Genomic DNA, 21,071 nt, shown 5'->3' with positions numbered 1-21,071 from the left:
ATTTCCCATCTGTCACGGTTTAACCTGAAACCAGGACACCATAACCAACACAACTCATGAGGAGCACAGGGTGGTTCTGTTGGTGGGTTTTTTCTGTGTGGTGGGTTGTTTTTTGTCTTTGTTTTAAAGTAAGAACAAGAGAATAGAAAAAAGTCAACTGAAATTTGTTCAACGAAATGCAATACACAGAACTTGGTAACGTGGTAACAAAGATGCATTATATTGCACCAGTTTACACCATGGATTAATCCTGTCTGGTAGTGTCACATGCACAGCTAACTGTGAATATTATTAACGATCAGTAATAATAATAATAATAATAATTTAGCTGGTCAGGTAACTTGATCCAAGCTAATCTTTTCTGTTAAAATGCCAAGCAAAGAGAGCTCTATGAAGTTAATCACACAGTAGTGGAAAACCAGAAAATGTTAGACAAGCATCCATTGCAAATGTGTATGCTCATGGGCTGCATTATGCCCCAGATCCATCATGGGTCATGAGATACTTGACTGCACACCAGGGGCCAACTAGTCGCAAGGATTCAACCACATAAGGAATAAAGAAAGAAATCTCTTCAGTGTAATTCCCACAAGATGTTTATATTCAGACCACCGCATCAGGAAAACCTTCTAATGGCCATAAATTTGAATCCACATGCAAAAGCCCACAGAGACATTCGGGCAACCAGTAGGATACCTCTGACAAAATCTTCTTTCTCTTTTTATAGTCTGTGGGTTTAGATTTGTGGATGGGGCTTTAGAAACCTTTTGCACAATACAGTGGTGATCAGCACCAGATGTGCAGAGAAATGAGTAAAAAGCAGCATCTTAAAAGGTTTTCAATATTGTACCTTCCTTTGATGAAAAACAGCAAGCAAACAACAACAAAAATCTTTACATTCATTAAAAAGGGAAAATTCATTACAAGTAACAAAAAAATGTTAAAGAGAAAAAACTTGGCTTAAACCTTTTTTCCTTGTTACAAAATACTGACTCTTTCAAATGAAACATTTTTTTTTAAATGTTCTGTGGTTTTTGTTTTTTTTTTCTGAACTGACATGATCCTCTGAAGCAAAGTTATCTGCTTTCACGCCTTGGTGGGACCCAGGCCTTTTCAAGCAAATACTGCTTTATTTTATTTTAAGTTTCTAACAGAGCAAAAGCAGAGTCACTGCAGAGAGAAGCAATGAAACAAAGGAGGACGACGTTGATGGACTTCCCAAGGTCGCTGCAGGTGCCAGACAATGGTTCCCAGGAGGGGAAAACATGGTTGTTTAAAAACAAATTTGGTGCATGTGGCAAGCGTGGATGTTTCCCCGTGAGATCCAAGGTGACATGTATGACGACAGACATAGGAAAGGAGTAAGGGGAAGAAGGGAGAGGGGAGGGAAGAAAGGACGAGGAAGAAAAAGAAAGAAAGAGAGAAAGAGAGAAAAATAGATAAAAAAAATTAGGTCATAAATATAGAAAACATAAGAATCAAAGGTTTATTTAATTTCGTAAATTAAAATGGCTAAAGGTTAAAGAAGAGCATTAGCACATTCACACCGACAAAAGGGCTGGTTCAGAAGCTCAGCAATGGCCAAAGCCGCAGAGCAGGGTCCAAGTCAGGGTTTATGGGGTTTGCAAGCAAATGAGATTAAAAATGATGGAACAGAAGGCTCAGCGAGAAACACAAGAAAATGGTTATCTGGTATTTGAAAGGACAACGCTGCCTTTTACATATTCAAAAGAGAAAAAAAAAAAAACAGTAAAGCTTTTGTGTAGCAAGACAATCCACCTGCCTGTCCAAGTCCTTCCCCCAAAACCTGTTGTACCAAGGACTTGGAAAATAGATCCAGGTGACTAAAACCCTGGAGAAGCAAGGTCTCAGGAACTTTTCCATTTAGCTTTCCAGTTGCTTGTACACTACCCTAATGCAATTATTATTATTACTACTACTGAAAATGATACCCTTATCCTTCCAACCACTTTAAGGACACCGTACCGATTACGGCAACAAAAGACTCTACATAATAAATATACATTTTGTCCGCAGGAAATTCCTAGCTATTACCTTCAAGCAGAGCAATGCTGTATTAGAGGCATTGGCTCTGACTGCTCCTATGTAGCTCCTTTTGAAATCAAAACGGAAAAGCTAAAAGCCACGTAAACGACAAGAGATGCTAAGGAAACCAAAACACAGAGCCCCTGACCTACTGCAGTTTGGCACAGAGCCCTGTGGGCTGTGTGTCGGGAAAACCTAGCCTGCCCCCTGGAAATATTTTCCCCGATGTTATTAGTTCAGGGATCAACTCAGGGAACCAAAGAGTCTGGAAACAAACACCTTGGAAGGCCTAATAGAAACAAAGTCCTCTACGCAGTGCCGAAACCCTAGAGACACAGTCACAAATCCAGCACAGCCAGCAGTAACCATGTCACTGCTCTACCTGCCCCTGAACCAGAGCACATCCCTGCTGAGGTCCAACCGCGTCCATCTGTTGGGTCAATCCTGCTGCAAATTTGCACTCCGAAAAGACAGCTTCCCAAAGAGCTTCCGACAGACATTTCCATGTGCAACGTTTGAGCATCAGCCCCAAATCCTTATTCCTCCTACGCTGCATGCCAGACTGAGGAATAACTTCAGAGAGGCCAAAGAAATTATACCTGTGATAACAACCTGGGCTTTTTTTTTTCCCCGCCCCTCTTTTTTTAATTTCCTTTTCTCATTTTTAGAGGGTTCCTGCCCACGTTACTGTTGGATTTATAGGGCTCAGTGGCATCTGCGCTTGTTGCTCCCCCCATTGCCATGGGACATGGCAGTATGAACACCGTATTCCAAAGGCAACAGCACTCTTAGAATTTGCTAATGCGCCCGTGTGAGACATCCCAGTTGCCCCAGGTAGCTCTGTTGTCCCATTGGGCGAGTAACGAAGGCTAAAAGAGAACATCAGCACAGGAAGGCAGCAATGGTTGCACACAAAGGGCTGTAGAGGCACAGGAAGCCTCACCAGTACTTGCAACCCTCCCTGGGGAGATACGTCACGGTGCAAAGGAACCACTTTCTGCTGCTCCCAGCCTACCGCACTGGACTGTTCAACACTGAACTGACCGTAACGCACAATTATGTAACGTAATTGCCAAATTACCCTCACTTTCTCCTGCCACATCAGTCACAGTTGTCCTTCAAATATGTGAGGGTAGTAAGTATTAGAGCTGTTGAAAATGAGAATCAGAGTAAGTTGCTTAATGAGTTACTGAAGGTCCTTCCACCCAAAACTACAGCCTTGTTCAAACACGCATCCCAATTGCTCTTTTGCCCCATTTCCCTCCTCCTCCCTATCCTCATCCTCCCTACCATGCACATTTTGCAAGCCCCAGCCGACTCGGTCACTCATTTGTACACTTAAGAACAGTATCTGGCCTGATCAGGTGGAGTTTCGGCATGCGAACCGCACAGGGTCCCAGCTGTTCCCTCCCGACAGGAGTGGGCGCAGCGGGGGCAGACCAAGGATTAAAATCGCAGCGCGAGGGAAGGACTGGAGGAAACTCTCTAGTTGTTCTGAAGAAAAACACGAGACCGAGTTAACAAACTAGAAGACAGAATGAAATCCAATCGCTCCCTTCAATACGGACCGTCAGCACCAATCCTGGCATGAACATGCCTAATTCTTGGCTGTGCAGTGAGAACTTGCCTGACACAGCTCAGCTTCAAAGTTTGCCCATCTGCCTTTAACTAATCAGAACTTTAATTTACAGTAGTCCAGCAATTTCAGCCTTGAGATTTTGCTTTGTTTGGAGGGTCCCCCCCCCCGTCCACTTTTTTTTGCATGTGCACTACACTACTACTGTCCCTCCGGCAAACTGCAAAATTCCTAGCATCTCAGCTGACAGGCTCTGTTTTTTGCAGCATTTGTGCTTCTGTCTTACTTTTTAAGCACACTACTAAGTACAGTCTGTCTGAATCAAGAGTTTCCAGCAGCATTCTAATGCTAATTTAGTTTACTTTTTCCTAATGCCCTACCCAACATTAAAACAGTGCTGTTTTAAAATGACTCTAATTTGGTCTCCATTTCATTTCACAAAAAGCCTTCAGAGAAAGATTTTAACCTCTTCCCCTTCCAACCGCTAGCAAATTCCTTATGCCTTTATTTCTCCAGAGGCTGAGCTGGATGGACAAATGAGCAGTAAGCGAGCCCAAAGCAGATTTGGAAGGGAAATCTGCATTGTGAAAAGCATCGCCCCGGAGATCTGAACGGTCTCTTTTGCTTTAATTTAAAATGGGAATCCCACTTTCTGGTTTCAGAAAGCGTTTTCTATCCACTGTTTTTCTCACCCAGCAATCCTGTTACCCTGATACAAAAAGCCAACATTCCCTGTAAACAGTCAGACAAGGATTTGTCACGTAGCATTCCTAACGGTGTACTGCTAATGCTGTACATACTGTAACACAGACTACAGTACAGGTATGTACACGGCAAAAACTAAGCTTTGGATGGGTAACCAATTGTGATAATGGCTTTAAGCAAGCAAGTTGTCAGGGTTACTCAGGCACATTAAAGGATGCAGCACCGTTGCATTAATTGGAAGCAGAAAACAATGGTAAAGCTTATGACTGCTGTACCTGGGATGACAGTAGGCTGAGCAGAAGTTCGGAAAGCATAGTGAGCTGGTTTGGACTTCCCTTGCTGGTTTTCAGCTATCACATAAACCTCATACTCCGCATTCCAGTCCAGGGACTTGAGCATGACGTGGTCACTGCCAGACGGGAGTCTGATCTCCGGTTTCCATTCTGAGGAATGCTTCTGCAGCGCAGCGAGATGACAGGCAGGGATGCAAAGCACACAGCACATTAGTAGCCAGCTTGGAGAACGCTGTAACGCCTGACTAACAAACGGGGAAAGTGGGGAGGTTTCTACAGAAGCACACGCTCCTCAGCTAACTGGGGGGTGCAAAACATCGCGTGCTGCGGGCTCCACGTGGAGAGGCCAAGAGGCACTGAAGCAGCCTCTTTCCTGCTCAGAATCATTTCCTGCAGTGTTACCACACCTGAAGAAAACCCCTCAGTTCTTCCTCTCATCTCTGCCACATCCCTAGACCACCTCCACTTCAGAGGGGAAAAGCTGCAACTCCTCTATGTCTCTGCCCTGCACAGCACTTTGTGTCCTTTCATGTCTCAGCACGCTGAACTGAAATCATCTGAGAGACAGAGACTTACCCCTTAACACAAGCCTGGCCCAGCTCACCACTGCCCTTCTACTCTGCACCCTTTGGGGAGATGTTAAGAGGCACACGCAACTAGGAGCTTTGATAATTCCTACTCAGTTTCAGGCAATCCGGATGTACATCTCACCCAGATGAATTTGAAAATCCTGCTGCCAAGGTACTTTGAGAGAGTCTTGGGCAGTTTTCTGAGACTGGAGAGAGCTAACACTTTTCCATCTCTGCTGGAATTTTGTGGTTCTGTGACACTAGATTGTCCTTTTGACATTCCAAAGACTCTCCCCGCTCTAAGAAGGGCTAAGTAACCTAAAATGCACAAAAAGATGGTCCTAACAAATATTCTTGGGATTTCTAGACCACGGTGCAAAGTCTGCTCTGTGACTTGATTCTAAGGACTGTTCATTTGTAGCATATAAAGAAAACTTACTAACAGCAATATGGGATTGGTTCAGCACCACATCTGCCAGCCTCAGCCACTGAGAAAGTGTCCTGCTTTCTTAACAGCTGGAAAGCTTCTGTATCTCAGCTCAAACACACTGGTACCGCTGAGCTGCTCCCAGGTGTATTAAGACTGAGAAAAAGCGTGCAGACAACAGGAAAAAATAAGCTTCAAAAACTTCTGGCATTCTTTCTGCTGCCCTGAAGAGCTTCGTATTCTCATTGACCATCCCTCAGCGATGTGCTAGGCAATCTCTCTGACTGGGTGTTCTTTTGTAGGAAACAACCATCAAAAACCACCTAGCACAAAACAAGGGCCACGTTCAGCTTGCAACAATACTAGCTGCTCATCCCATAGATGTTCCCTCTCAAGACTAGGGCTAGATGTTTTGCTCTGAGAATCATGCATTTCGCAGTCCTGGGTAATTTACAATGAGAGCTGATTAAGTTCTGCCTAAAGGGGAACTGCTTCCAATAGCACCTCTCACTTGATCTGTGTCTATACTGACTACATGGATTGTCTTATCCAATAACCTGAGTCGTTATCGAAGCCCCCATTACTCAATCAAAGACAGCAGTTCCAATGACCAGTGGGAATTATGATTAGATACGTGTCTGAAGGTGGGCAGTGCTCTACACTACAAACCTCTATCCCCAGGCTATTCAAGCTGTTGCTGGCCATCCCATCTCAGAAGCACAGGATATGAAATACTACTGCGTCCCTGTGATTACCATACGCTCACAATTCTACGGAAGACAGCACGGAGAAATAACCTTTCACAGTCAAAGGGAAAGAAAAGGAGACAAAGACTTTGTTGTTGCTTCTGTGCACGTCATGTCTCACGCCCCACACACTCCCACCACCCCTGCTTAGCACGTGTTCCCGTGCTGGCCTGCCTACAAGATCTGAGCGTCAGGGTTCTCTGTCTACACAGTGAAGCCTCAGGACTGAGCAGGCCAAATACCAACCAGGCTTGAGTGTCGGTCGTACTTACAGCTTTGTATTTGATCAGATAATGTCTTATTGGGGAGCCACCATCATCCTGCTTGATAACATTCACTTTAATGGAGTTTCCGTCTTCTCCCATCTGACCTTCCAGTTTGGGCGCGCTGGGTTCCCCTGAAACAACGGTGGATTTATGTTTATTTGCAATAAATAAATAAATAAATAATCAACACCAAAACATTAGGGAAAAAGTACTCATCAGAATCAGAAAAACACTTCGTTACGCTCAGCTGCCAGGGTACCAGCCTCACTCCGACCCAGCCACAGAGGCCCCCGTGTGCCTAGGGTACAAACATTTGCAAGACCCAAGTATTTCTTGCATTTGGTGGTTTGTTTTCACTGATACAAGTTACTGGTTTTGTGTGTGCCGGAATGGAGTCAGAGGCTGAATGAAAAAGATCCCACCCTTCTCCAAGAACATTCTAGAGCAACAACTGGCTCCTTGCGTTTTTTGTAAAACACTGACGTGAAACCGCTGGAAAATAGGGCACGTGGCAAACGGGCAGGCTGCTCCTGTGAAATGTAGATAGGAAGAGCATCGTTGAAAAGGGACATTACGCTTGTCATACAGACCTGTGTCTGCACTTTGAATGCTGTTTAGGTTTTACAGCTGCTGGACCGGAGACTCACTGGTGAGCTCACTTAGACGAGTGTGGAAAAAATGGTACTGAACCACACCAGCACGGCTTTCCAGTCAGCTTGCACGGGTATAACTAATGACAATGAATACAGGCTGGAGAGAACCAGACTCCTTCACTCTCCTGTAATAACCACTTTTAAAAGAAAAAGCTATCATATTCCAATTGGCAGCCCTGGCATCAGCAGAAAACTGAGCTGTCATTTGCCTCTGCACGTCACACCGATTTGCAGCTACACCTTTCCCACCACGCCTCTACAACTGCTTTTTCTGGCCAGTTCCTCCATAACCTGCAGACACGATCTGCAGGGGGTGGTTCCCCAACCCCAACTCCAGTACTTCCCTCTTGCACCTTTATTATCACATCTCTCCTACCAAAAGTCAAATCCACAGATCGTCCGATTATGTATTTCCACCCCCCAACGTTCCCAGTTCAGAAGTACCGCAGCAAATTGCTCAGCAGACGTGTGCCTCCTCCTTCTGCTTTTGTGTTACCCCAGCGATAACTGTTTGCAACGTGCTCTGACAGAATTTACTGTGCAAGAGGCATTATTACCCGTTTCTGTGGTTTTGCGGGAAAAGAAACCCACCGACCAACCAACCTCCTGCCCCCAACAACGTTAAGTATCAAATTAGCAAAAGAACATCAGCGACAGAAGAGCCCTGGTCTCTTTTCAGAAGTGACACAGACCAGGAGAGCTCCGATCCTGCTGACTTTCTGCCAGTGCCTGGATGCTCGCTTTGCTCCATTTTATGCAAAAGCAAGCAAGGCTTCGGTTCTCCTGTGCCAACGCTCCTCTGAGGCAGGAGCTGCAACTAGTATCTCCACAGCCCTGAAGTGTCCCAGGAGTTTAAATGCTGGTCAGCCATTAGGACCTGACAAAATTTATCAGAAATCTTGCTGAAGCTTCCTAGGTTGTTTTAATGACTTTTTTAGTAGCATCTCCGTGATGTAGTCTAAGTGCTTAAGCCACCAATTCTGGGTTTAAAAGCTTCTTCAGAACTTCTGACCGTTTCAGCTGCTGCCCTCTGGAAGCTGTTCTGCCTGGCTGCTTTATGGGTGAGCTGAACAAAACCAATACTGCAACTATTTGCAAGTTAAAACTTACGAATCAGCTGCAGTTGGCAAATCCAGCAAACTCCTGAGATTAACTACAGGCTGCTGGCTGGTCTCATTGCAGGGTCCTCATTCTTACAGGTATTTTATGTAACAATTAAGGCGGTTGAATGTTAAAAAGCAAAAAATTCCTCCACCTCTGTTTACCCGCAGTTATGCACATTTTATGCATTTTAGTAGTATTTCTATTTATTCGTCTGAGTGGTGAATAGCTCATTTAGAACTGACTACAGGAAATTTATATACAACGAATACAACGGACAATGCACATCCTGTGTTTCGCTGTGCACCTTGAATCTAAGTACTTCCCCAATGTTTGCAGCCCCAAACATTTCCACAGGTTTGCTAATGCTGTGCACATGCTTTAACGTCCCAGCTTGATTGACCTACAGCTCTGCTAAAGCACCTCTGCCTTTGCTTGCAGTGCCACTTGCGGTTTGGACAGTAGGCTTTCCTGAACACATGCTCACCGACACACCAGCGTGCTGAAATACAACGGCAAGATGATCCAGTTCAGGATGCAACCCAAAGAGAACTATACCCAAACTCTGCAACGGTGCCATTCGCCATCTAAGAGCCTGAACGTAACCAAATGAGAACAAAACCGGGACACTGAAGTAACGTTTGTGACTTTTAAAAAGCTCAGCCTGTTGCCTAGCATGAGACCTTTAAAAGTACTTAGTTCTGATGCATTATACTAAAAGCGAAAGGAAGTAATAATCCAGTAGTTTTATGAAGATCAACTCTGAAGGATAACATCAGTCACGAGACTTTCTTACAACCCCAAAACCATTCTCAATTCTAAATCTGTTCTGCCTGGATTTGTAGTCAGCTACTAATGGAGAGCACATGCATTTCTGACTGGCCAGAGAAAGGTTATTCTTCCAATATCTTTCAAAGTTGATCTTCAGAAGTAATGTGAAGCCCTTCCCCCTCCCCCTCCAAAGAAAGAATTCCAGCACATTTGCTTTGGTGAAACATCAATGAGAAAACTGCAAGACCTAGACTGAAACAGTCATTTAAGATTTGTTTGATTTTCTTGCATGCTCTAATATACCAACTGTTCCAAGGTCATCACAATCCATGGACACACAAAGCTTTTTGATGTGAGATACACATATTTGTGTTTCACAACACAGTAACTTCTCTTAGTTACTGCTCCTTTTTCCCCTGTTACACTTTTCTTTTCCAAATCCTTGCCTCTGCCTAACCCTATTAGAAGACTCCCACGAAACCAGCTGGGCACTCAAGAGCCGTGTTCCACCCCGTGACAGGTTTCTCAGTGACTGTACCCTGGAAATACAGCACTAGCGCTCTCAAGGTGACCAGGCAGCTGCCCCTGCAGGGAGCTCTCGCTGCGGCTTGAGGCAGGCAGCACACGGCAGCAGTTCTGCCTGTTCATGGCACAAGAGGTGCCACGCGCTCCTCTGGACTCCTCCTGGCTCACACAGTACAGGGCCACTCGGGTCTTGAGAAAGGGCAAGAGAATTTTGTGTTTAACTGCTGACCACATTTGCCATCTACTGTAGAGACAAATGGGTGGATTTTTATCTTTACTGCCAACTAATGGAGGCTGCGTATTTGAAAAGCCCTTCCCAGCCCACGTTTCTCCTGGAATTACAAAGGCTTTCAGCATCCATAATTCATTAGCGCACTGTGGATTGAAAATTAAATGGGAACAGGCAAGTTCTAGGTGAGCAGAAGTACCTCACCTAGGCATATTGAGAACACCAGTTTAAGCAAGCAATTACATATATTTTTTTTCTTTCCTCGGTCCTAGAAGAAAAATACCACTCCACAGGTGACTGGCTTGGACTATTGAGTCAATTTGAGTTGAAGAAGCTATTACTGCAATAATTGCGTCATGACTACTAACTGATAATTAAATGAAACCAGAATAAGATGTCTTATCATTTTTTCACACAAGAAACTAACTCCAAGTAACAGCTGGGGCTGGGGTGTTCGAAGCTACTTATTTTGCTGGACACTGAGACACTTGACACTGCCGAAACATTTATGAGCAGCAATGCTTAACTATTGCCATATTTCTGGTGGACTTGATGAATGGCTTCACTGATAACTAGACAGTGCAAGATCAACATCTCCTCTGTAGTCTTTCTCATCCTCACCTCAGAGAGATAATTAATAATGAGTAAAGAGATCCTGAAGTGGTAACACTGTACTTACAGTATCTGACCTCTTATCTAACACAGGCTAGAATTTTTTTCCCTGTGATTGAGCAAGGGAAAATTGCTCAAGACTAAATTTGACGGAACATCCTTTGGAAAGATGCTCATTCTTGAGATATTTTAAATGTCAGAGGTGCTGCTGTACCTTATACACAGCCATTCCAATGATTAACTGCCCTCTCTGCTGAAACTTTGCTTGACTCTGAATTGCCCAGTTCCCCGATTCCTTCCTTCCCCAGTAGTTTAAATGCACTCCTGCCCTGAGGAACATCCTCTCCAGATCGGAGAATACGGACCGCTCCCAATGGCTGAGACCCAACAGGTATAGCAGCGCAAGCCCTGGTGAAGAATACTTCAGTTTTCTCTCCAGAAATACATAGCATTTAATTTCTCTTAAGCAGGCAGATGCAATCCAGATACAGAGCTGTAAAATTAAAAATGGGTTAGTGTGTAGTTTCAAACAAAGGAGGAAGAAGTTTAGTGGGAAAAGTTTAGTCCAGCAGAATCAGCATCCCTCTAAGGAGTCATAATGTCAGTAGCTGAAGAGAAAAGGTTGTCGTCAGGAGGTTAGAGTAGAAACTCATGCTCACAGAACATGCATCCTCCCTACAGGATGGGGGCTGAAAAGCAAAAGTGCATTACAAAGGTGTGCTACATGCCTGGGGTCTCCCATTTACAGAGATGACCGGGCGTATTGCAGAAATCTGCCTACTCCACCCATAAAACGTGGGGTCCCTAAGGAACGCGCCTTGTGATGCTGCTACTTGGCTTGCTGAGAGCAGGCAGCTCCAAGCATGCCAGAGCTCTGCTGTGCAACCATTTTACAAACACCTATCTGCTCAGAATTCACTCTGCTGCAGAAGGAGGGATGCAGGATCTTGTGCTTTCACTCTACAGTGCAACAACACGAGCGATCATGCCTGAGCCAGGTGGCACCTCATCCAGCCCAGCAGCGAGAGCATCAGCTGCTGCCAGCGGAGGCCCCTGTAGGGCAGAAGACAAGTAATTTAGATTTCCAGGACTGTGTGCGCTTTAGTCTCCTTGAGAAATGGGATGGATTTTGCTCGAAGAGCTAGTTCACAGGTTTCAGCCACCCGACATCGATAGAATCGACCACTTCCACCGATTTAAACCTCACCCATAGGACGCTCTTCAGCAATGGAAAAAAGCAAATCAAATAGGTGCCTTACTTTGGATAAAAGCTAATAGATGTGCACAGCACACGGCCTGCTGCTTGCCATTTAAACTACTTCTGAGCAAGCCTTCTCTGGAACGGAACGGAGTGCTCAGGAAGCCCTGTATTTTGAAAGGCACTTCATCTGCTCTGTATTGGCTCTTCCAAAGGCACCGCTGCCCAGAAAGACGAGCTGTGAATTAGACAGCCTTCAATCTCTCAGTGCCTTTTAGGAAACTAGGTCTGCTTCTGCTCTCACATCTTCTGTGGCTCTGGGAACTCACTTTTTCTTTCCATTAACTCTTCTTTTTTTTTATCTTTACAACCACAAAGAGCTGCATGAAAAAATAACAACCACTCAAGCTCTTCACCATTCGTCTGCCCAGATCCCTCGCCACATTCCTTATGGCTGGATTCTCAAGAAAAATGATGACATCAGGAAAGACTCCTGCTGCATTGGTTTGCCTAATATCAGATTTTAGGCCAGAAACATCTTGCTGGCCAGTGCAAAACACAAGGCACTGGGACTAGGTGGCTCCAGCATTGCAGCTCTTCTCTTTCTAAGCAGCAGCACAATCGTTTTGCTGCTTCCCACGGGGGCCGCCCAGCTGCTGCGCTGTACTGGATTACAGTGCAGGTCCCAGGAGTCACCTGAGCGTTACTGCATGGTCTTTCTTCTCCAGCAGCCAAGCCTGTAACTTTAAGAAAGGAAGAAGCCAGCGCTTCGCTCTGATAAGAACACAGGGCAGTACACACACGACGTGAAGCGTTACTTATTACGGCACTGTGCTCTCAGGGTACACATCACTGGCAATCCAGCGTTAAGCTCAGAGACCCATTTCTTTGGGCTTCAGATGTAACTCACAATGAACCTGACCAACTGTACTTGAAACGAGAGACAGTTCTGCAGGTTCCTGAAGCCCAAATCCCAACTTGTTAGCTCCTGCATGTGATGTGAGGGTAGCCAAGGACAGTGCTCTGAGCCATTACATTTTCAAATTATTTTTTATCCACTCCTGCTAAGCCATTAGCACCAATAATCTCCTGCTGCAGGGAAGCCATAAATGTTTCCTGGAATCCTTTCACTGTTGTTTAATTTATATTCAAGTGCTTCCTTGATCTAATATGAGTCTGATGTAGCTGGATTTCAGAAGCAGCTAACTGTTTTTAATTATCTGGTTTTCAGGGAGTGCCACAAGCACCAGGGCTGGATGCAGCTGTAGTAAAAACTCGAGATGGGGAGAGAAGAGAATATGAAAAAGCAGCACAAACTTTTCCCCAGTCACTGGGCACCGAGTGTGTGCTGGACCCCAGAAGTGACAGCAGCGTCACTGACAGAGACCTTTCCTCACATCTCTTCTCCACTCCCACCAAGTGTGTTCCTCCTGCCCACCTTTGAAAAGCAGCTCAAATCGGTTACTACATAATAGACCAGGAGATTAAATCCTCGCCTAGCTGGCTCTAAGGAAAGATCCTGCATCCTTGCTGTGCTTAGAGAATCCAACCGAAATCTGTGGTAATATCTGCAACACATGAACGAGGAAGCAGCTGATTTCTGCAATCTTTGACCATCATGTAAATAGGACGAGATTGTGACTTACAGTGTCACAATTTGAAACGAACATCAGCCATACCTATGGAAAATCTCCACGAGTGGTAAATATACACGGGTGAGAAAGAATAGGTAGGGAGTCTTCAGAATGCACACAAGAGAAGCAAACATCGACAATCAAAAATAAGGAACAAAACCAGAAGAACATGCAAAAACGAGACAACCAAGTCTCCAATCCTCCTGGATTTTGACCAGAGAGGGAAGAGACTAGGGGAAGAGGGGCTGCTTCTATGCATGCAGTCACGGGGGAAGGTTACTGGTGTTAGTTTTGTTTTCCTGGCAAACCCCAGCCTAAATCCCTTCCTGATGGTGGTCCAAGACGATAAGGTGCTTTCAGAAATCATAGCTTGAAAAAAGCCAATTGCTTCCAGGTTTTCAAAATTATTTGTTTAGTTGGGGAAGCAGAAAAGCAGGAGTTTCCCTCCCCCCCTCCCTTTAGATTATGCACAGTGTATTAAGTGAAGCTGTAAAAATCACAGTGTTGGAGAAATTGCTTTCACTACCACACACTTTTCTTGGAGACTGATTCCATCTCCACAAGCCACAAGGGTCAGTCATTTTCTTCTTGATTTCATGGAGATCACCAGCTACTGTAGCTGTTGCTGGTAAATGAGTTCAGATTAAATCCCTTGCCAGGCTCTGAGACCCTGTGCGGGAGGGATGAGGTGCGCTGGCAAGAAAGGTGCCACGGTGCTTCTGATGCAAATTGTGCGAAGTCTAGCTCCCGTCACGTCCTCTGTGTGCGCCTAAATATGCCACTTCGTAAAAAGACAGTTCCCACTCTAGCTAAGTTAAAGTTTTACTCGTGATAAAAAAATAATTCTTTCTTAAATCGTAATGTGGCACGCTTACCAATAACTAAATTTCAGAGAGAGGGAATTTTGGATCCTTTTGATAGGCTACGAAATACGTCCAGTGTGAATGTTTGTGTCTATCTATATAGAAATACACTGTGTGTATATATATACACACATACTGTGTAGGGTCAAAATGCTGCTAAAGCGAGAGGAGATAGGGTGTGCGCATTTTCTGCGCATCTTACCCACAGTCTCCCGCCAAACAGCTGCCTGAAGGGCAAAGGGTTGTGGCCACTTGGTGTTCATGCCAGGGAGAGGACAGAACCTCACCAGGACGCTGCTGTGGCACGCTGCCGGTGAAAGAAGCAAATGACTGAGCCGCATGGGTTTTGTCTTGGGTTTCGTTTGGTGGGTTTTTTTCCCCAAGTTTTTTCCAACTCAGTACGGAAGGCTGAAGCTGAGCTCTTCAGACGCAGACAGCGGTGAGCGATTCTCCAAAAGGCTGGCAGAGGGATTTTGGAGTGATGGAATTTGGAGGCCCCTGGCCAGCGACCAGAGGGGCATCCTCACCCCAAATCTAGGCAACCAATCAGAACAAAGTATTTTACCTTCTGTTCCCCAGCGTGGACGACATCATCAGCACCATGCAAGCCACATGACAAAGTCACATGATACGCACGCACATGATTGGTTGAAAGGAAAGTGGAGGAGGTCACATGAAAAATACAAAAAAATTAAAAAACTGATGTAAACAATGGGCAAGGGAAAAAAATCAACAACAGAATTACAGACTAAATCAAACAGAAACAAAATTAAATTAGCCAGTATATATCAGAAACACTGGGGAGACAGTAAAACCGCCTGGAAATACAAAGAGTATTAAACCACGGAAAGCCCTGGGGGAGTGTTAGGCACAGCCGCATCACTGCTTATTAATACCAAGTCAAAGAAGAAACAAAAATTATTGCAGGGTGTGCGCCAGAGCTGGGACAGCTGAAGGAGTCCACAAGACTGTTGGAAAGAAAAAGGGAAGACACATGGTTATTCAGAAACAGTCCAGGCAGCAGAGGGGAAACGGTCAAAATCAGAGCCCACACGGTTCAGTGAAGACAAACCTTGGCATTTCGTACTGATGCGTTCTCCCCTCTGCAGAAACACACGTCTTCCTAAATATCAACAACAATAACAGCTGGAAAAGAGAAATATCTACTATCCGTATACATTTCCGAGGACAGAGCTTTCGATCAAAGAGCTGCAAGCAGAATTTGGTCAGACTGACAGTTCTCACTCAGGGTGCACAAGCTCCGTCCAACGCATTCAGCCTGAAGATTCAAGGAATGGCATGAGTCACATACAATGAATTACGCTGATGATTTCATGTGTGCAAGGGTTTTTTTTTCTGTCAACGAGGAGAGGGATGAAGTGCTCTGCGCCGGAAATTAATTACAAAGATGGCACAAGGAAGACAGCTACTGCTGAAAGAGATGAAAAAGTATGCAGGCTGTATGACAGGGGAATGAAAAATAAAAATAAAAAAAAAATCAGTTGGAGAACTGGAGGACACCACTAACTCCATGCTCTGCTTCCTTTCATAAATTACTATCTACTTTATAACTTGCATTTTTCATGATCATTCCTCTGTCTCATCTTAATGAGGCTACTTCACAGGGCTCTGGTACTTCCCTGTTAATTTGATGTAAAGAGATTAAACCCTTAAATCTTTTGGGTGCTTCTATCTGGCAAGATTAAGGACATACCATTACTGAGGAAAGAACTGATGGTACAAAATGTAAAATCGCTTTGTTATGCCTAAGCTTTCAACCCACTGGCTCTAGTTACAAACACAGACTCACGGAACTCTAGGCAGGCGTATAAGGAAGGAGGGAAGTTTAAGAGGTACTGTGAGAATGCCTGGAAAGGCATTCAGTGTCTTCTGCTCATGAGGAAACAGACTGCCAAATACCCAGTAAGCTTAATATAACATGAGACTTAAAAACAGGCAAGAGAAGTTGCCTTTCGGACCGCTTGCTCCTGAGAGAAAGTTTTAGTTAAAGATCAAGGGCAAAATTAGCCATATAAATATACCCAAAAGCTACTTTGGATGAGGCTTCCGAGACACAGAAGACATTTGGAAATACTGTCTGTAGCTTAAAACCTTGAATTTCATCCTATTGCCATGGGTAGAAGTCAGGTGGCCAGAAGAGTGGTTCCTTGGGGCTGACAGGAGGGAGGCAGCCCTGGTACATGCAGCTTCTGTTCACAGGCAGTGCTTGGATGGATCTGAAAACACAAGGGCTTTCACGGCCAGCTCGGTCTCTCTCAGGACAACTGGACCAAGGAACCTGATAAAATTTCTTTTATAGCTACTGTTACTGTCAGGGCTTGTTAAGGAAGATATGGACCATTGACCAGCTTACTTGCAGACCGTATTTTTTAAAAGCAAAGGAGAGATGCAGTTTTGTCTGTTCAGTGAAAATGCTTCTCCCTAACTCCATAGCTAGCTAGATCTTAGGTTAGAGTTGTCTCTGAACATTAAATTCCTTTGGAGACAGGGACCTCAGCACGGTTTGCCCTGAGGCACTGCAATGCTAGCTCTTGGGGTCTGGTTGGACACAGGCAGTGGCAGAGAATATACACATCTTACTGCTGGTAACTCTGGAAGGAGTGAAAGGGAAAGGAAAAAGAAAAGGGGTGTGAAAGACAAATGAATGTCATGAACAGCGGCTATCAAACTTTCACTTTTTACGTAAATAGGCTCCCCTCCCCACATGTCTTATTATAACAAATACTGGGTGGCCAGACCCGCTTCTTGGGGAAAGAAATTCCAAAGCAAAAGGAGGTGCCAGCTCCTTGGAATGCCCATGTGACCTTTTCCCCATGACTGCCACCTATTTTGAATAGACTGGATGCACTCTGCAAGATTTTATAGAAAAAAAACCAAACCAGCACTTGGCTTCCCACTTGCATGTCTCTTGCTCAGTTTCTTCACCTCCCTAATCCTGCAACTTTTGAATCTCTTGGCCAGTATCTAGTCAATATGACAAAAATTCCTACAGATCTTGGAAAACCAGGAGACTGGATAGGAGAAGGACCCGAATTAGTACCTCAGCTGAAAAAAAACCCGCCTTTTGCAAGTGACATCAAATACTGCTATGCAGAACAGATTCCACAGCGGAGACAGCTGCAAGAAAAACTTCATTACTGCCACCGATACAGACCTATTTATCTGAGCAACCTAAGTGGATTAAGTCAAAAGGAGATACATGTTCCTAAACCTCTTACATGACTATAGACAATCTCCCATATGTTACTGATCACATAAAGTCAAAAACTCACTAAAGTCAGTGAAGAAACTCTCTTCAGCTTCATTAGGCTTCAATCAGACCCATTGTTCGCTTTCCTGACTTCATGATGCTGCAGAGCAGCTCTCAATTTCTAATTACTCTTGGTTTCACTCATTAACCACTGAGGTTCAGTTAGGGTAAGACACAAGATCATTCAGCAGCAGCATCAATAATTAAATGATGCAAAGTTATAAGAGCACCTGCCTTGTGCTGATGCTCTTTGATGCTGTTGTACCTGCAGAATATCCATACGCTGCACAACAACTCGGCATACAAAACAAATGTGTCTGCTCTTTGCACAAATTCACTGTGTACGCAAACAACAACGAGGCAGCGAGAGGTCAGAACTGCTTCCCTTCGGAGCCTGAACTTGAATGTCGGTGAAAATCCAAACTTTTACCCTTAAAAACCCCTAAATATCCCCACAACACACACACACACACACACACGCGCGCGCGCACCCCAACCAAACAAAAAAGGGTGGAAAATGTTTATCATGAACTAGATCTAGTTATCTTTTCTGGGTAGAAAGACCCATTCTTTTTATGGAGCCAAGAATGCTCTGAAAAACATTATCACAACATTTTCCCTCACAAGCAAGGCTATCTCCTAGCCCTGCATATGAACAGCCACAATGGAGTCTCTGCCTCCTAAGAAATAAAATAAAAGATCATTAGCAGACCTGCTGGTTGCCACCTTTCCCCCACCCTTCGCCCTCTCCACCCCACCCTCCAAATCTGATTTGAATTGGAAGTTCCCTTCAGCAGCACAGAGTCAGCACCACTTCAGATGTGCCAGGGGTTACCGTTTGGCATGTTGTGTATGTGAAAAACTCTGCAGGAAGGAAAGCGTTCGTTGTGGTCACTAGCAGATAAAAAGACATTTCATGCGACATGCGAGACCACGGAATGTGCCAGTCATAAATGCAGTAATAATTTTATTTTTTTTTAAATTCCTTTGATAGTTCTAAGACTAACCGTATTATCCTCTCCCTCCATCCCAAGCCACAAAATAATCACACACTTCGTGCTTTTAGTATTTTCCATTTAGAAGCGATGAACCATTTCTAACACACTACAGGTAAACACACAGGTCTTTACTTATAAAGACCATGTTCACAGAAACACATACATTTTATTATTGTAAATCAAAAGAAAAGTGTTTCACTTTGTAGAAACGATTAGTTGCTCAAAACACACATATGCGCCACATAAACCTATATCTTCCTTAAGTGTTTTTCTTTTGTTTTACAGGACTGTGTTGCAATGTCTGCTTGGCTTTCTTATCGGTATGTGATTGGCGATAATTCTACAAGTAGGGATCAAAATCACACATTTGATACACCCACTCAGTATCAGGAAAGTGTGTCACTGGATTAACAGCTAGTCTAAAACCGACACTGCAAAACGTTGTGGGTTTTTTACGTACAAAAGAACTAACACAAGGTTTAGCTGTTTTTCCTCAGACTACTCGGATCCAGCGTGGATGGGAGCACCCGCGTACCTGACCCAGCCTCGCCAGCAATGGCCATCCAGCCAACAAGGTGCTGAGACAGAACGGAGGGAACCTGAATCCAATTCCCAAGGACTTCTTGTGAAGCCTTAAGACCCTTTTAATGCAGGCAGGGCAGCAGTGGAGGATGGGGCAACGCTCCCCCTCCCCACAGTCCTCTCTCCTGTAAGATATTCCACCTCCTGCAGCTGTAGTTATCAACTGCCTCTCCCTAAATTCACAGAAAATGGAGCAAGGCAGGGCAGCAATAAGATTTAGTCCACATCCCTGTTGCAAAGGCAGCTTTAACACTAAAATCACTAATGGAAAATGTGAAAGGGAAACATTCATTTTGGAAATGACCATTTACATTTCTTTTTTTTTTTTTCTTCCTTCTTTCTCCCCCTCCGTGTTTCTTCTAAATCTTGTATTTTATTTGTTACTGCATGCTTGGTAGGACAACAGGGAGAGGAGGAAGAGTGGTACCATGCTGGGTTCTTAACAGCTACATGCTCACACAACGCATTAATGCCAGATTGTTGGTTAACAGGCACCAAAATAATGCAGTACAGAGCTTTAATTCCCTCGATAGACGGGCTACAGCATAACAAACAGCACTCTGGACCAAAGGGGAGCAGTTCCCATCTACTCACTTGGTGGCTCCGAGCTTTTGGATTCAGCGAGAGGCTGAGTTGCTATGGAAACACGAAGGATGGATAGGACATGTAAAGGTGAAGCATACTGTGAAAATAAGTTGTAAGAGGCAGAGGAGACAGAGAGACAGGAGGTCTAACGAGAAGAGAGTGGGAATAATACTGAATCCTTACGGCAGATGTGTTACCTGAAGAGGCTGCAAACACCGCGCTGCCGCTTCGCAAGCCCCTCCGCAGGGATTGCTGTGCCGCCAGCTGCAGGTCCCTGCCGGTGCCAGGGAGCCCAGCGGCACCACACGGCTCCTGCGGCAACCTGCAGCTGCCTGTGCTCATCCCCCGGAGTTTTGAAGCTCTGAATCCAATATCAGAGACAGCTGCAGCATTTTTGCCAGCTTTTGGGCCAAACAGCAACCTCAGTTCACATGTTGCCGGTCCATTAAGTGACAGAATTCCTGGGGTGCCCTCCAGAACAGCTCCCCATCGCTAGCTTTTGCCCAACGACAGAAGACAAAGGAGCAAGGACTAATGAATGAGAACCTACCCTCTGGGTACAGCGGGAACCTACCCTCTGGGTACACCATTCTGTTCTCTCTCACCTCCATGCGCTAGGGCCAGGGTAAGGCAGAGGAGGAAAAAAAAAAATAAAAAAAAAAAATGTAACAGCCCAACAAGGTGTGAGCACTCCTGAGAAAGAAGGCAGTTTGAAGAGAAGCTGACTGAAAATCCCTTGGGAATCCTGCTAAGCACCCCGCTCCCAGGAGCAAAGGCAGCCCGTACCAGCACTGACTAGAAGGATTACCAGGATAGAAGAACAAAGATGCTGTCCCTCCTTCCAAAAGCCATGGGAAGAATGCAGCATGGGAGACAAGCCGTGAGGGATTTCTCTACTATTCTACGGATCATCTTGAAAAACAGAAGAATTGTCACTGTCACGTCTTTATGATCAGGCAGAGAACTACAGCTACAGAGAGGGGTACACGGGGCACCCCGAGAAGCTGGAGAGCAGCCCCGCAGCAAGAGATCTGGGGGTTGGGTTGGAGTGTCTAGAGGAGGGTGACCAAGATGATGAAAGCTCCCCAGAGCAAGACTTACAAGGAGCGGCTGAGCAAACACAAGCGAACACTTGCCTTGTTCAGCTTGCAGAAGGCTGAGGGATGCCTCCGTCACAGTCTAGAACCTCCTCACAGCGGGCAGTGGCAGGGGAGGTGCTGATCTCCTCCCTCTGGTGACCGGTGAGAGGACACAAGGAAATGGAATGAAGCTGCATCAGGGGAAGCTCAGACTGGACGTTAGGAAAAGGTTTGTTACCAAAAGGGTGGTTGGTCACAGGAGCAGGCTCCCCAGGGGAGTGTTCACAGCACCAAGCCTGGCAGAGCTCAAGGAGCATCTGGATGATGCTCTTAGTCATGGTT

The 21,071-nt window shown here is 45.0% G+C and overlaps 1 protein-coding gene across 8 annotated transcripts in view; it reads right to left on the bottom strand.

Annotated features, from left to right (window-relative positions):
* NCAM1 (neural cell adhesion molecule 1) overlaps window positions 1-21,071 on the bottom strand; it is a 150,130-nt gene that overhangs the window by 16,280 nt on the left and 112,779 nt on the right. For 5 of the 8 annotated variants that reach the window (XM_055728556.1, XM_055728558.1, XM_055728561.1 and 2 more), the window contains 2 exons: window positions 6,635-6,759; window positions 4,603-4,783 (listed from right to left, as the gene is read on the bottom strand). In XM_055728556.1, coding sequence (XP_055584531.1) covers window positions 4,603-4,783; window positions 6,635-6,759 — 306 coding nt within the window. Of the gene's footprint in view, window positions 1-890; window positions 1,228-4,602; window positions 4,784-6,634; window positions 6,760-21,071 lie in introns of those variants that run through there. The other 3 variants (XM_055728559.1, XM_055728564.1, XM_055728560.1) reach the window with 1 other exon arrangement.

The sequence above is a fragment of the Falco cherrug genome, chromosome 17 (assembly GCF_023634085.1).
Source record: "Falco cherrug isolate bFalChe1 chromosome 17, bFalChe1.pri, whole genome shotgun sequence".
Lineage (NCBI taxonomy): Eukaryota > Metazoa > Chordata > Aves > Falconiformes > Falconidae > Falco > Falco cherrug.
This window is presented reverse-complemented; position numbering and strand designations above follow the sequence as displayed.